The following is a 16597-nucleotide window of genomic DNA, read 5'->3' as shown; positions in this document are numbered from 1 at the left end:
CTCATAAATCAGCAAATTAAAGGAAAAAAAAATGGATCTTCTCGCCATGATACCAAATTGGTACTCGGTTTTAAATGTGTATGTGTTAATATAAATTTTACTAATTAAATAAATAAAAAAATTTCATTTTATGAAAATTTTTTATTATTAAACTATATGGAGTATATTAACTAAATAATATTAAACTATATGGAGTCTATTAATTATTTTTAATATCATTTTATGAAAATGATATTAAAAATAATTAATAGACTCCATATAGTTTAATAGAATTCATTTTAGAAAAGAAAATATCTGGTAACTTAACATATTCTTAAATAGTTCTTTATGTATAAAATAAAAAAAAATATACTGGTGATAAATTTCACAAAAAATAAATTATTTTTAAAGTTTAAGGTAAAATAATAAAATTTCCTAACCAAGAAGGAATTTGAAAAAAAAAAAAAAAAAAAAATATTGGAGCAGATATAACTCATGGTCTTTACAATAATATTTACTTTACATAAATATAAACTGCGTTGATAATATTGAAATAAACTAAATAAAAATATCAGAATTTAATAAATAATTTAAATATAACAGGTTATTAATTTTTATTAGTACTATATCTTTTACATTTTTTTCCTATATGAATAATTTTGAATTTAAATGTTTATCAAGCATTTCATTACAAATTTAGAGAAATTAATGTATCCAATAATCTTTGAAAAATGAAACAGGAAATGGAATGTTTTTCTCAAACAATTTTATGCAGGTTTCATTGCTTTCATGTGAATTAGAAGGGGAATAGCTCAATCCAAATAAATAAATAACATCCATACTCACCGCATCCTAATATAAGAAGCAAACAGAAAACATAATCACATTTAATATCACAAGAAACAACACCATATACAACATTTAATGCTCAAGCAGGAACAATGAACAAGTTCACTGCATGCAAAAACAAATATACAAAAGCAGTGAACAATTACAATCATGCAGTACAACATCAAATATTTTTTTAAACACATAAGGTTAATGTGTGTTGGGAAATAAGAAAACATTTAAAAATACAACATCAAATGAAAAATCAAAATTTGAAGATTTATTTGAAATGACTGAATTATGTGGGTGGAATAGTCATTTTTTAAAAATTTACGTATTATTTTTTTAATATACATACTAAAAAAAGATATTAATGAAGTAAAAATGCATTAAAAGAACTGAGAAAAATATTATTTGTGAATTAAAATAAATAAAGGAAATAACGATGCCAAATATTGTTATTGCTTTGTTAAATATAAATGTAAAACAAAAAAAATTAAAATACTTAAAATTTTTTAAAACCAGTAATTTTTATTTCAAAAGTAATTTGTAATATCTATTATTACTACCACACCAAGATAAAACTCTATACTTAAATTATTTCAATGAATTGAACTGATATAAGTATATTCTTATTTTGAAATTTAAGTTTAAAAAAAAGGAATAAAGATCTTTTGCTACTTAAAATATAATATCATCATAAAATGCAAATTACATATCTTAGATAATGAATCAGTAAGTTATTACAGAAAATGTATTTAACACCATATTTTTTTGTGAATAAATAAATGTAATGTACATTGAAAGGTTTATTTTTTAAAAAAAAGACTAAATTTAAAAACATCTTCACTTAAAAATTACTCCCCAAAGGAAGGATTTTTCTCAATATCTAAAAATTGAAGTAGAATATTGTTTTGCAAAAATATAACGAATTTAAATACAAACAAAGATAAAAAGACTAAGAAAGTTTATAAATTTGCATTATCAGTTTTTTTTTTTTTTTCTATACAGTTCAATATACTTTTTTGGGGCAAGAGAGAGGAATAATTAAAATATTAAAAATAAGGTAAAGGATTCTTAATTTGGGTATATAATTCGAATCATATAATCATTAACTGAATATAAAATTGTTCCAGAAACATGCAAAATCTGAATACTATTTAATAGCTTTATTAAGAATTTTAATTTTAGTAAAAGAAATAAGTCAATAATTTTTTTTCCTAATTCAGTTTTGGTAAATGAATTTCAAACAGCTGTCAGAAAAATAAAATTCATTTCTTCTAACAGTAATAATTTATTCAAGAAATTAATGATGGAAGATATGTAAGTTTTCTATAATCATGTTATTCAGTCAATATAAAATATAGTCATAATATTAACATAAGCATCATCCCTGCCATAATTATACAGATTTACTTATTTTGCTTACACAGTTTCTAAGTTGTTTTGTGTGTGCATCAAATCATCCCCACCACTTTCTGGGAAAAGGAACATTTTTAATGTTTTATTTTCCTCAGTCCATATGTAAAAATTTTATTTCAATCTGTCAAAAGTAAGGTTTGACATTTTTTCAAACCTGGTTTTTAAAAAACCAGTTTTTTGAAAGTAAATTTATCACATTTGAAAACCAGTTTTTAAACTAAGAAAACCTGTTTAAAGAATTCATATTATTATGCAAAAATCAATTTTAAACTTGTTTGATTTGCTATTTATTCTATGCAATGAAAGCATAGCAATCAATTTTATGAAGAACGAATTCAAGAAAGAAGACAAGTAGAACTATCAACTCAAAATATTTCTAGTTCAACGAAGAAATCTACCGTACTTTCAAAAATCGAAATTATTAAGTTATTTGGAAAGATATTATCTAGAATATTTCCAAATTCTTATGGAAACCGATTCTGATGAAGAGCAAATTGAAGAAACTACCTATCACAATAATGCTTTTTAAAAAAAAAGTCATGGAAAAATCAATTCATAAGTTTCTTGAAGACCCTGAAGAAAAATTTGCAAATCCAAAGACACTGACTGAAAACTGAATTTTCACTATTTGATGCAACGAATAAAAGAACAAAAAAAACTTAGATTTGTTATTTGACGCCATGAAAACTTTAAAACCAAGCTCAGAAGATAGTGAACGAGTATTTTCAATTTCAGGCAATATTGTGTCCAAAGTAAGAACAAGATTCAGTCACTGTTCAGGGGATATTTTGTTTTTCAACATCCTATTTTTTTAGAAGAAATTAAAATTAGTGAAAATAATATAAATATTATTTGAAATTTTTGTTTGAATTTTCGTTAATTTGTGTAAGTAATATGTATATTTAATTTTTAATTTTTTTTTTTTATATTTTGGCTTTGATATTTATTTTTTGTTATTTTATATAAATAAAATTATTTTTCTTATTCTTTTTTTTTTTTTGAAAAAAAATTCGAAAACCAGTTTTTTGGAAATACTGAATACGATAACCGGTTTTTCAAAAAGTTGGTTTTTGTATAAACCCTAGTCAAAAGGTCATCTTTAATCCCACAGGCATACAGAATTTCAATTTTATAGCCCAGGAATAGGAATTTAATTAATGCTGCTAGTTTAAAGATAATTTAATAGAGCTTACATATTTGTGAAGATCCTGATACCATAAAATGTCTTACAACATTGTCACTATATCTTCACAATATTGTATGGTATTTAGAATATTGTCACTCTTCTACTAATAGATGTTGGTGTAAATATTTAATAGTTGCTGTGAAGCAAATTATTCATCAGCTTCTTAGTAGGCTACATATATTAATTTGTACAGTTAAGAATAATTATTACAAGATTATAGTAAAACATTAAATCAAATCTTTCAAAATTAAAAAAAAAAAATTTCTGCAGATTTTATATATTAGTATTTAATATTCAGCCAAAGAAATTTTTTGGAATGAATGAATAATTTTTATTAAATCTCGTTGTTCAACAGAAATTTTCTCCCGTTTAATTAAATTAAAATCTTTAATCAAATTAAAATCTTTTTTTCTAAGCATCAATAAGATTAGATAATTTCAGTTAGTTTTGATATCATTCTAGAAAAAATAAAAATATAACATTACAATCTCTACTATTAATAAAGATGTGTGTATGTATGTATGAGTGTGCTCGTTGGTGTTCTACAGACCAGACCATTTGTCCTATAGCTATTAAATTTGGCACATATATACCTTGAAAGGTGGAAATATGCAGCTCGGAGGGATTTTTAAAAATTTTGATTAGAATTTTAATTAAAGGCTGAGCTGAATTTCGGCGTTTTTTTGCTATAACTTTCAAAAACCTTATTGCTAAAAATTAATTTTACATTGTTTCAATTTTTTAAATGTCTTTTTAATGGCAACAATTTAATAGCCACGTAAATTTTCGTTGAATTTTGACAATTTTATATACAAGATGAAAGCTTCAGGAATAAAATTTAATTTATTTCACCACAACAAGCACGACACTTGGAAGAGCAATGATAAAAATACGAATCTGTTTACATTGCTATACAAGAGCAAAGTGAAAGTAACCTTTCCGTAAATGATTTTACTAAGAGATTCCAATAGGGATTGCTTTGACATGTGTCGACTTAGGAAAGGGAATCTCAGGTATCTTTGTAAGGAATGCACAGGTGTTATTGACTTTTATACCTTAGCTCGGGTGAGAAACTGCACCAATCATCCAATTTTAAAAGCAGATATAAGAAATAATTAAACGAAAAAGTGAGATTTAGATCAGGAAATAAGATAAAAGTTTAGAATAAAGTAACATGGATTAATTTAAAATTGAAAAAAAAAATGGAAGATTTAAAATAAATAAAGAGATATCATTCCATAATATACATATGCATATTATATATATACATACATACTAACCGCCTTTGGCGTCCAACCAATTCGCCAATTTAATGTTCTTTAAAATTTTCAATTAAATATTTTATGTAACTTGGTTTCATAATAGGCGTTTCAGCAAAATATTTTTAAGCTTGAAATTTTGATAGTCATATATATCACTTATACTATTATGCAGGCTTTAAGCCGTTCTGTTCATTGAACAATATCTCTAATTTTCTACCCGAGGTCATAAAATTCAATTTTAAATTAAAGTGGAAATGATTAAACTGCAATTAATATAAAGACATTTTTTTTAATGAAACCAAGCCTGTCCTTTTTTTAAAAAAAAATATGAGAACTAAAAACAGAAAGTATGGACGTCTTATATGAACTACAGAATAATTTTTTTAATTTATAATTTCTCAAAAAATTATTCAATAAAAGTATTACAGATTCATTCAGTTTTTAGTTTTAATTCTAAAAAGAATTTAAATGGTGTCAATAATAATATTTTATTTTTCGGTTTATAAAAAATACTTCAAAAATTATGAAGTTTAAATTTTAAACAGTCTTTTCTTCCTAAGGAATCATATTTTGCAAAAAATTCTTAGCACTCCAACTTTTAAATAAAAACGTATCTATCTTCTGCACATGAAATCATACTAATTTGTTTGAGATGGTCGACGAAGTAGTCTAAAATTGTCTGTTCTTATAAAATAGTAATTTACAAGTTTTTATAAATTGGTCAGCTTTAGTGATCAATTTTAGTTGAGCGGAATGTAATTCTTTTTAATAAAAATATCAGCATCTCAAAAATATTTTGTTACAAATGATTCATAGTTCAGATGATATATGTAAAAATTTTAAATTTGTATTCATCAGAGCATTTATTGACTCAAATTAGATAAAATGTAATTATTTCATTTAGACTCTTCTCTTAGCAGATGTATGTCTATTACAAAAGATTTACAAATTAGCTGTTGGGCCCTGATTCGAGTGGATATCTTGAATATATTAAATTATATTTAACCTTAAATAAAACTTTTATTGAATTAGTAATATAGGTATTATAAAATATCATAGAAAATTTAGTGTCTCATTTACTCTTTAGAAAATATATTTGATATTTATTTCATTTCATACAGACATGTACTGAAAATTACACTTTAAATAATGTTTAATGTTATTAATATGTTAAATTATTTTTTAATTTCAGCTTTCATCAAAGTTATGGCAACACATTGATAAAAGCTAATTTTTTCCCACTGGCATAATTGACATCGCAGGTTAAATTTTATTTTTATTTTGGGTGAAATAAATTGTTAAAAGTATAATTGAATTTTAATAAATGTATTAAAAATATAAATTTAATTTATAGATTAAAACATTAGTATCAATGAAAAGATTATTGTCTGAACTCCAATATAATGCAAAAATCAATTTTGTATAATATTTTTGGAACTTATCAAGAAAAAGAAATGTAAAAATTTCTCTTAAATTTTAATTAAAAATTAAAAAAAATCGCTCTGAAGTGCACATTACCGCCCTACAATGTATATATGTGCCAAATTTGGTGGCTGTAGGTCAAACGGTCTGGCCTGTAGAGCAACGACAAATACACACACACTCAGCTTTATTATAAGTATAGATATATTGCCTACTTTCCAACTATACAGATTATATTATCGTCCAGAAGTCCCAACTGTTTTCACTGTTTCATTAACTATTTGATCGCGAAGATTTCTTCCATTGTTGGAAGTTAAAAAAGAATCAGTTTGCTTAATATCAGTGTAGCTTACAAGATATTAAAAAAAAAAAAAAAAAAAAAAAAAACCGAAGTTAAAAATAGTACCGCATAATGAGTGGCTCATATGCCAGACATTTAAAGTGAGACATTTTTAATGTCTCGTAATTTCACTGCATGGATATGAAATTATATCTAAACGATGTAACTGAAATTAAAGATAACCAATATCCCATGTGAAACAATTGACAGTCAATAGTGACTAGTATGCAATACAAGACATCTTTTTCAAATCTGAATAACAGAATGTAATGCATATAAATCAATAATAAAGAAAACCATCAGAGACTTTATTAGAATAATCAGCCTGAGGTTCTACAAAATAGCTCAGAAAGCTGAATCAAGAGATAAAAATGATATGAAAGTTGCCATCCAGGTCATAAGAATTTGTAGAACCACAATAATTAGAATGTGTATAAAAAACGTCGAAATTTAATAAATCTAAAAGTCAAGTAAATGGGAATTTTATGCAGAAATACAAATTTTCCATGGTAAATGCCAGATTACCGAAATTGAGGTATCACTAACTTTTCTTCAAAACCAAATTCTCTCAACTTTTTAGCATTTTGAACTAGTTTCCACAACAGTTTTATTCAAGCCATCCTCATGCAAAGATTTTTAAATAATAAAATATTTTGTGTTATTAATAAAAATATGAGAGGTAAAAGTTCTATTATAATCAAAATATATAAAAAATTACAAATAAAGTAAGTAAGACAAATTCCTTTATGAGAAAAGATCAACCTATATATTAAAAAAAATTAGGAAAAACAAAGAATTTCCAAAGAAACAAACAATTTTCCAGTTGGTTGACCATTGTACCGATTTAGGCAATTTTTATTTCATATGAAGGAGTAGGTCCTTTAAATATACAATCGATTATCTCAGTTTTCCCACCATAACCCTATATTTGAAAGAAATCTCAATATCTTTACTTCTCTGCACATTCTCTATTGAAAAAGAAAAGAAAAAAAAAGAAACATGATTAAATTCTCCAGTCCTACTCACTATATCACCAGTTTTGCCACTTTTCATTACATTTAAAAGTACGTGGAATATGGATAAGCCACCAATTATTGTTTACCTTACATAATATCCATTCTTAAATGTTACCTTCGATATCTTCCATTTACGGAAGATATTCATAAACATTATTTCTTTATATATTTTCTACATGGAAAAAACATGGGAATGACTCTCTGCTCCAACCACTAAATCGACTTCGCCTATTTGAAAGCTCGTGACCCCCTAGATATACCATTAATGATTGCAGCCCACCCCCTCTCAAATTTTCCAGAGATACCTCAAAATAACAACAACAAGCCAACATCAACAATCACATCAATTTACATATTTCTGAATATAAAATTTACAAAGATATTTTGGTTTTTGAAAATGTGATAAATGTACGCACCAGAAATGAAAAATAGACAGGGATAATTTTTTTTTAATATTTACATTGACTGATTTATCAGTAATTGAATAAAGCCATATGTGAATAAAATTAGTTATGGGATTGTAAACTTCACATTTTCTTTACATTTTTATGCTGTAACTGTAGCAAACAACAGTCAGATGTGGACTACAATTAATATTTTATATCTATGCTGATTTATTATATTCTCACTTTACAGTGTAGTTGGAAGTTATTTCAATTATTATCTTTTGGCAGCTTTTTATTTTGTGTTTGACAATGTATTTTTATTCCCTGTTAATCGATCACCATTTGTTTCAAACTGTTTTTAATTATTAGCTTTGACTGAGAATTTATGAACACTATGTATAGAGAAGATTCCACTGCCACTTTTAATGTTTAAAATATTTATATCTAAGTATACCAAATAATAATTTTTCTAATTCTTAAGCCTTCTGCCAACCTGCACATACTACACCTTTCAATTGTTAATTTGTGACAAGAAACGTGTTTTTGTTAAAAAGGCGCTAAATGGACATTAGGTTTGGTAAAGGGTACAGCACAAAAGCAAGAATTGGCTACACAAGGGCACACTCACCGATCGAAAGGCCTGTAGGACGAGATTTAAGGCAACACCAAGAAGGGAAGAGCAGGGTAAAGAGAAAGAGAGAGAAAAAAAGAAACACAATATACATTAGTACAACATCAAATTTAAACAGTTATCACAATTTTCCAATTCAGTACGAATAAGAAGGCATGCAAATGACGAGGAGGAAATTGTAGCAACAATAAACATGCAGCATTCAACTTCATTCAAGAATATCCAAAGCAAGGGAAAACAATGAAACCTACCTCCACGAAAATAATCTTGCAATATCTTCAGTAAAGTAATTTAAGTGTATGATATTTTTCATGTCATGTTTTCTGTTAAAAACATGTTCTTCTCAAAACTTACTTTTTGCAGACTACAAGTAAAATGATTCATGATGATAGTACTGAAGTCTTGGAATACAGAGCATTCCTGTACAGTGCATTAATCATTCCTCGTGATTTTTTTTTTTTTTTTTTTTTTTCAATTTTCTATGAAAGATAAAGATTTTCTGGAAGAAAACATTTTCAACAGGAAAGGAAAGTATTTAGCTAACACCCTACTTTATTCAAAAAATGTTTTATGCTACTTTAATTTTTTATTACTATAAATAATCTATAAAAGGGTGTTTCATGTGAATAAATATAATTTCATGTAGGTTTTAAATTTCTGAAAAAAAAAAAGACCCTATAATTCATCTTTTATTCTTTAAATTGGAATTAAGTCTAATCATTTAAGGCAAGAATAAAAAATTTTTTAGTTGCAATGCATTAGAAATTAATTATCCAAGATTAATAATAATAAAGTTCAAAGTTTTAAAATGAGGATCTGAAAAAAAAAAAAAAAAAAAAAAAAAAAACTTTTTTTTCTATTACATTTACCAAGTATCTCTTAATGAAAAATAAAACACAAAAACTTCAATGAAAATTATCTGTTTCGTGCCATAGAAATGATATGTTTTTGTTTTTATTTTCTACTTTTCAAATTAAAAAATAAACAAATAAGTACTAAGAAAAAAACAATTGTCAATTATCATATTTATATTGTCAGAATGTTTAATATATAAATTATCTTACAGAAGATTGAAAATCTAATTATTCTTACGTAAATTACAAAATTATAAGATGAGCCTATAAAAATTATGTTTCCCATCTCTTTTCTATTTTAATGGTTTTAAAATTCTAATAAAATAATTTTAAAAATACCCTTTTTGTTCTGAGTTTTGATAAAAGAAAAATAATTTCAGTAGTTTTTATCTTAGTTTTTTGGCAGAAACAAAGCAAAAAGATACTACATAAAATTTCCAAAAATATATCTCCATTTCAAAGTCAAGAAATGCTGAACCTTCCTTCATGGCAAAAATTAAAATATTAACAAATTAGTAAATGAAAGCTTTTTTATAATTAAATATTCCTTTTAATTATTTTTCACATGATATTTCACAGGCATAGGTTATAAATGAAGCAAATTTTTAAAGGTTAATAAAACGTTTTAATATTTTGCACCTAATATAAATAAAAAACATTTTAAAAATTGTATCAACCACTAGATTAAAAAAAAATGCTAAGTATTTTCAATCATAAAGGATTTCTACAGCACAAAAATAATTATGATTATTTATATTCTAAAACAGTGCTGAAGTTATTTTAATATTTTTACAACAAAATATATTATGTAAATATCAAAAATATTGAAAAACTAAAACATATTTTACATGATTTCTAATAAATTCCACTTTAAAAAATTTTCTACTTTATTATACATTTTTATTAAGTTATTAATAGCAAAAACTGAAAAATTTTGTCAAAAATTTTGATTAAACAGAAAAATGTAAAAAAATTTAGAATAACTAATTAGAATTTTAATAACTTTTTTGCATGATCACATGAAATGATCAGTCGAATAGTTCATTTTCTAATAGAAATGCTAAAAATATTCAATATATAATATAAATGAAAAAAATATCAAAACAAATTTATAGAAAACAACTAACTATAAATATCAGTAAAGAGACTGTTATATATTTTAGAATTAATAAAATTCTTGCAATAAGCATGCAATAATTAACTACTTGGCCTTGACTGATTTTTTAAAAAACCCGATAGTAGAAAATACAATAACATGCACAATATGGCTAATCTTTCATTTTAAAAATGAATTCATCTCATTAATATAGCATAACTTAACATGCAAAATTTCAAAATCATTTTATCTGAAAGAATTTATTTAGCAAACACACCTCAGCATAATTTTCATTGTTTTGCTGTAAAAGGTCAACACACAATTCAGCTAGATGAATCAAATCTTCAAGTTTTTTGCTTGGAGATGCATTTTCATCCATTTCTGATTCTATAATTCATAGAAAAACAATTTAAAAATGGCATATAATTATATTAAAAGTAAATATATTACACATAAATTAAAATAAAATACATATAATATTAGATATTAATATAATCATGCTGTATTTAAATTATAATCATTTCATATGTATAAGTGAAAACATTTTAACCTTGAATGAATTCAAATGATAAATATTTATAAGTAAATACTATTTAAAAAATAATCACACTAATTTTTTCAATGACACCAATTTGGACAATTCCTTTAAATTAACTAAATATTGCCATTGGTAAAAAACTTATTAGCTAAAACTTAGTCTATATTTTTTAGATTATATTTACTTATGATTAAAAGAAAAATTTTCAAAAGATTCTTTTGAAATTTTTTTTAACACGAAACAGAAAATAAAATTAAACATTCAAAAGTTTTACAAATTCTGTAAGAGAAAGAAAATAACTTCATACTTAGAGTAAAAAAGTAAATAATGGATAAATTGATAATAATTTTAAATAGAAAGGAATGGGGAATAAAATAGAAATTAAATAGAAGGGAATGGAGAATAAAGAATAAAATAGAATGGGGAAGAAGTATGATAATTTTATTAAATAAATACTATTTTATAAAATAATATTTATTTAATAAAATTATTACACCACTTAAAAATGTATCAATTTATTTTTGAAGCTGTATTTCAAGGGCTTTGATTTTGAGTACATATAAACTTACTTCAGATTTCAAATTAAACAAATATGAATAATATAATATTTTTATATCATTTAAATTGATTTTAAAAATAAGTTTATGAATTATATGATTTAATTATTATATTAAATCTTATATCAATTTGATGTTTTATATAACAAAAGCAATGTCCAATTTTATTTGGGAAAATAAATTTATGACACCCGAGAGATTCATGCAATTTCTTTTGAAGAGTTGATATGCACATATATTGAAATAGACTATTAATTTCATTTAGTTTGAGGACTAATGGTTATAAAAAATAAATCATAAAAGATAAGTCAAAATGATTAAAATCTATTCAATTTACACAACCTGCATAGCTTACTGGAAATCATAATTTTAATTATAATAAAAGTCAGAAAAAAATGTCACAAAACAAACAAAAAAAACAGAGAGAGAGAGAGAGAGAGAGAAATATTGAATTTCAGAATACCCTTTTAAAATGAAAACTTTACCACTATCATTTTAGAAATTTGTAAGTAATTGTAAACACTAAAATGCATATGAACTCCTTCAATTTCCAAAGTTTAATTTTCTAACAATACTTTTTTTCATATTTTTTAAAACATTAAATATTCAACAAGATAACATAAATCAATGTTTACAGTTAATATTTTCTATCATTGCAAGTAAGGCACAAAACCCTTCACAAATAAGAGTATACTGAAAGTATATTGATATTGGAAATAAGGGGCAAAGGCAAGCAGAAAAAAAGATTTAAAGGATTCCAAAGCATGCTTGACTAACAGTTTATTACCTTGCTCCTCTTGCATTTGCTGCTGCTGTTGTTGTTGTTGCTGCTGCTGCTTTGCAGCTTCTGTTCCTACAACATGAAAGCAGGCACAATAGGGAACAGAAAACAAGAGAGGTAAAGAGAGATTGTCAGCAAAAGGAAAGGAAAAGATGAGATCTATTACTTAAAAAGGCATGAAATGTTTTGGTAAAAAAGCTCCGTTAATCACTGAAAACAAACAAACAAAAAAAAAAGCCTAAAACTAACAAAACAAAGTATGTAATTTTTTGTATAAAATTGCAATCGATTCTTAGAAACAAAAAGGATATGAAACACTGTTTTATTATGCTTACGGAAATATATCATTTCTAAAAAAATAACTGCTAAAACGGTTGCTGATCAGTTAAGAAATAAATTGCATGTAGACATGCACATAAAAACAACTGTTGATCACTCAATAAATAAAGGTTTTATGTTAACAGAGGTAATACTGATTCCACAACTCTGCATATAAGCAATTTTTTGAGGGCCAAATTTGACAACACTTACAACAATGCTGCCAAATGCAAGTACAAATAAATATGGCATTGTTTAAATATCTTATTATCTTATCTAATCAGGTTATTCACACTGTTTATGTATGTGAATTTTTGAGATAAGTAGGATTTTCAATAAAAATTTTTTTTTAAAAAGGCATACAATAAAATGTTATTACAAGAGACTTCAAATTTTGTTTGAGAAAATAAATTTATAGCACATATGTGAGATCGATCAATTATATATTTGGACTTTGATGTTGCATTTTGATAAACAATTTATATTAATTATTTTATCTCCACTAGAAAATTAAGATAAATTTAAACAAATCATTTGCAAATTTCAGAAAAAAAAAGTATTTTGCATATATATATATATATATATGTTTAAAACATGCTAATTTTCTATTGGAAGATAAATTTATTTAATCCTATTGTTATTTTGTTATTAAATTTACACAATTACAGTTTATTAATCTACAATATAATTACATTCATTCTGGTTTTGGTAAAAAAAATTATTTATCAAATACTTATATTTTACAATATGTTAGAATGAATAGTTACTAATTTTATCTCAAAATTATCAAACTGTAATTTTTTTATGAAAAATAATTTTTTGATTAATATTGTAAAAATTAAACATTTCATGTTTTATTTTAAATTAAATCAAAATGTTAAAGACTGTACATGTAAACCAAACCATATCATATTTAAGTTGAAAAGATTTCATCCTATTTAAAATTGCATTAAAATTCATCACAAATTTCAACATTTTTACTGATTATTTACTGATCAAGCAATGCTTAAATATTTTTAAATGAGAGATAACTTTTTAATTGCTTTGTATTTTATAATATTATTATTAAATTTATTTTTATGAAAATCTCACTCATTGCTAGACTGAAATATATACATATACATTAAAATTTTATGAAAATATTTCATCAATTAAAAATTTTTTATACTATAACCAATACGAATACAATTATAATATAACCAATCCTCAAATTATCATCACTACAAATGCGCAAAAAAGTGCTAAGAAAGAAGGAATTAGAAATTCTCCCTCATATCTTTACAGTTTTGAAATTAATAATCCCCAACTCAAAAGTATGTTTAAAAAGTTAAAAGTTAACTGGCAACTAGAAACAAAATTAAAATTAAATATTATCATATGTTGTTACATGATACGAAACAGTGTAGTTATTAGTTTGTATTTAAACAGTTAGGTTGTGAATATATATAATAAAAGACAGTGCATATGGTCGAGCAAAAAGAAGAAAAAAAAGACTTAATTTGTATTCGATATATTTTAATTTTGAAAAAATAACAATCATTTCTTTGTTACCTTCAATTTTGGCCTGTTCCGAAATCCGTGTATAATTTACGAGGGCTGCATTTTCTAAACATTTCTTGATAACCGCTCTGACTTCTTCAGGAGGTGCCGGAGTCATCACATCTTTCATTAAAACCTGCAACCACAAAATCTAATATATTTATCTGAAAACAAATGTTAAAAGATTTGAAAAATGCAGTTTTTTATACACTTTAATTAAAGGAATTGATAAATAGCATGTCTAATTTAAAATTCTTGAAAAAATACTCATAAAGTAATCAATAGCATAATTTAAAAAAAATTATGGAAATAAACATAAAACTGTGTTAAATTTGCTATATAATCAAATCCATTATAAAATATTTTTGATGATATACTGCAATTTATTTATAAAATTTATTGAATTACAAGAAATATATTTAAAAAATAAGAATGAAAACTAATTTACAGTTGATTCAATAAAGAGTTAATCTTCCAAATTATCTTTATTCTCCTCAAATGATAAAATAATTGCAATTTTTTGTTTAAAACAAATGATTTTTTTAAAGGTGAAATATCAGAAATTCAGGTTAGATTTTTCTATCAACAATGAAAAATAAATTCTTTATTATTAATCTAACAATTTTGATGGAAGAATAATTTTACTTTCACTAATTTTCCTTTTCAAATTGCTCCTGAACATATAAAGGGATAAAGTATGATGAAATGAATAAAAGTTCAGAGAGTGTTCATGAAAGATATCACTGAAAACAAGAATAAGCATATCCAGAGTTCATCACAGCAAGATTTGACTGTTTTTTTTTATATATAAAGCACAATTAGAGATAAACTTACCCTTTCTAGCAAAGATAATGTAGCCTTCAATGCTCCTTCAGGCCGACCAAATGGGAAACAATATCTAAAAACAATACTTTCAGTCTTTAAAAAATATAAAAGAAAAAGTAAATGCATTAGATAAAATACTCTTTTTATTGGAATAAATTAAGACATGTAAATCCTATATAATTGTAAAATCCACTTAGTAAAAGAAGTGATATAAATGGAATTACAAATAGTAATTATCATCTATTCAAATACCAATTTTTTTTAAAAAACTAAAAAAAACATTTTATTTTTTTTACACAAACGACGCTTGGTTTTGTGAGTTTCAATGCACAGTAATTTTTTATTAAACAGCATTGCAGTATATTTGCTTGCAATTTTGTTATTTTCTATGCATATTTCTTTTAACAATTTAAATTGAAAATTTATACAATATATAAGCTTCTTATTTCACACAAAATATTTTTTTTAAATAAATGACTGGTTTGCTGACAAAAATATTTTGAAACTCACTAAAAATACAGGTTATCCATAAAAGAACTCTGGGGTTTAAAAAAATAATATTGAGTTAATAGTATGAGTTTGATCAGATCAATTAATTTTGAAGAAATCAGTAGCTCATCAAATTTTATTCACATCAGTTTTAGTTTGTTTTTTCAACACCATGTAGTGTCACACATTTTTTAATTTGAAGTAATGTAGCAGACATTCATAGTGCACTGCAATGGCGATGCGACAACAAAAGGTTCAGTGCTCTGGGTCTTCTTTCAGCAAGACGGAGCACCACCTCGCTTCTGTTTGCGTGTATGGGAAACATTGGATACTCGATTCGGCAACAAGTGAATTGGAAAGGCCGAACCTATTTCTTAGCCTCCAAGAAGTCCGGATCTGATTCCATTAGACTTTTTCTTCTGGAGACATGTCAAGAATATTGTTAATGCTGAAAAAATTCAGGGTCTCAAGCAAAGGATAATCACTTGTGTGGCAAACATCACTCCAGACATGCTGGCCAGTATATAGGAAGACATTGAATACCATTTGGACATGTGGCATGTCACAAACGAAATCTACTAAATGGTAAATATAAATTAACTTTTTAAGTATATGTACATAACATTAACCTAATTTTATTATTGAATTTTAAAAAATTGCATTAAAACTCCAGAGTTTTTTTATGGACAATCTATATTTTCAGATTTAAACTATATTTATCTCTATGAAGCTTAATACAATATTTTACAAAAATGAGTAAAAAAAGCACTAAAATAACTTACCTAAAATGAGTAATTTGGTTTTCTAAGAGTATTCGCAATCGCTCCTTGATTTCTGCAAAGAGATCTTTTTCTTCTACAGTGACAGTTCCAATGCCGTCTGGCCTTTAAAAATTAGATATTATTTTAGTTTTAACAAACATGTACAGGAAAATCAAAGATACAAAAATAATCTTGCTTCAAAATTTAAAATTGTTTAAATTATTTCTTAGCATTTCTCATTTCCTCTTGATTTCATTAAATTAAAAAGTTTAAGAAGTTAAAATTTGTAGCTATCTATAATTAAAAATTCTCCTTATTTTTTTTATAAAAGACATGAGTAATATTTTAGCCAATTTAAATAATTTAA

The 16597-nt window shown here is 24.6% G+C and overlaps 1 protein-coding gene across 11 annotated transcripts in view; it reads right to left on the bottom strand.

The window, feature by feature from the left end:
* LOC129989166 (calcium-dependent secretion activator-like) overlaps positions 1-16597 on the bottom strand; it is a 72289-nt gene that overhangs the window by 18886 nt on the left and 36806 nt on the right. For 7 of the 11 annotated variants that reach the window (XM_056097521.1, XM_056097530.1, XM_056097524.1 and 4 more), the window contains 5 exons: positions 16252-16353; positions 14990-15053; positions 14168-14291; positions 12305-12370; positions 10700-10809 (listed from right to left, as the gene is read on the bottom strand). In XM_056097521.1, coding sequence (XP_055953496.1) covers positions 10700-10809; positions 12305-12370; positions 14168-14291; positions 14990-15053; positions 16252-16353 — 466 coding nt within the window. The remainder of the gene's footprint in view (positions 1-10699; positions 10810-12304; positions 12371-14167; positions 14292-14989; positions 15054-16251; positions 16354-16597) is intronic. The other 4 variants (XM_056097525.1, XM_056097526.1, XM_056097531.1 and 1 more) reach the window with 1 other exon arrangement.

This window comes from Argiope bruennichi, chromosome 10, assembly GCF_947563725.1.
Source record: "Argiope bruennichi chromosome 10, qqArgBrue1.1, whole genome shotgun sequence".
NCBI classification, from domain to species: Eukaryota; Metazoa; Arthropoda; class Arachnida; order Araneae; family Araneidae; genus Argiope; species Argiope bruennichi.
The sequence above is the reverse complement of the archived record's forward strand: the minus strand, read 5'-3'. Positions and strand labels throughout refer to the sequence as shown.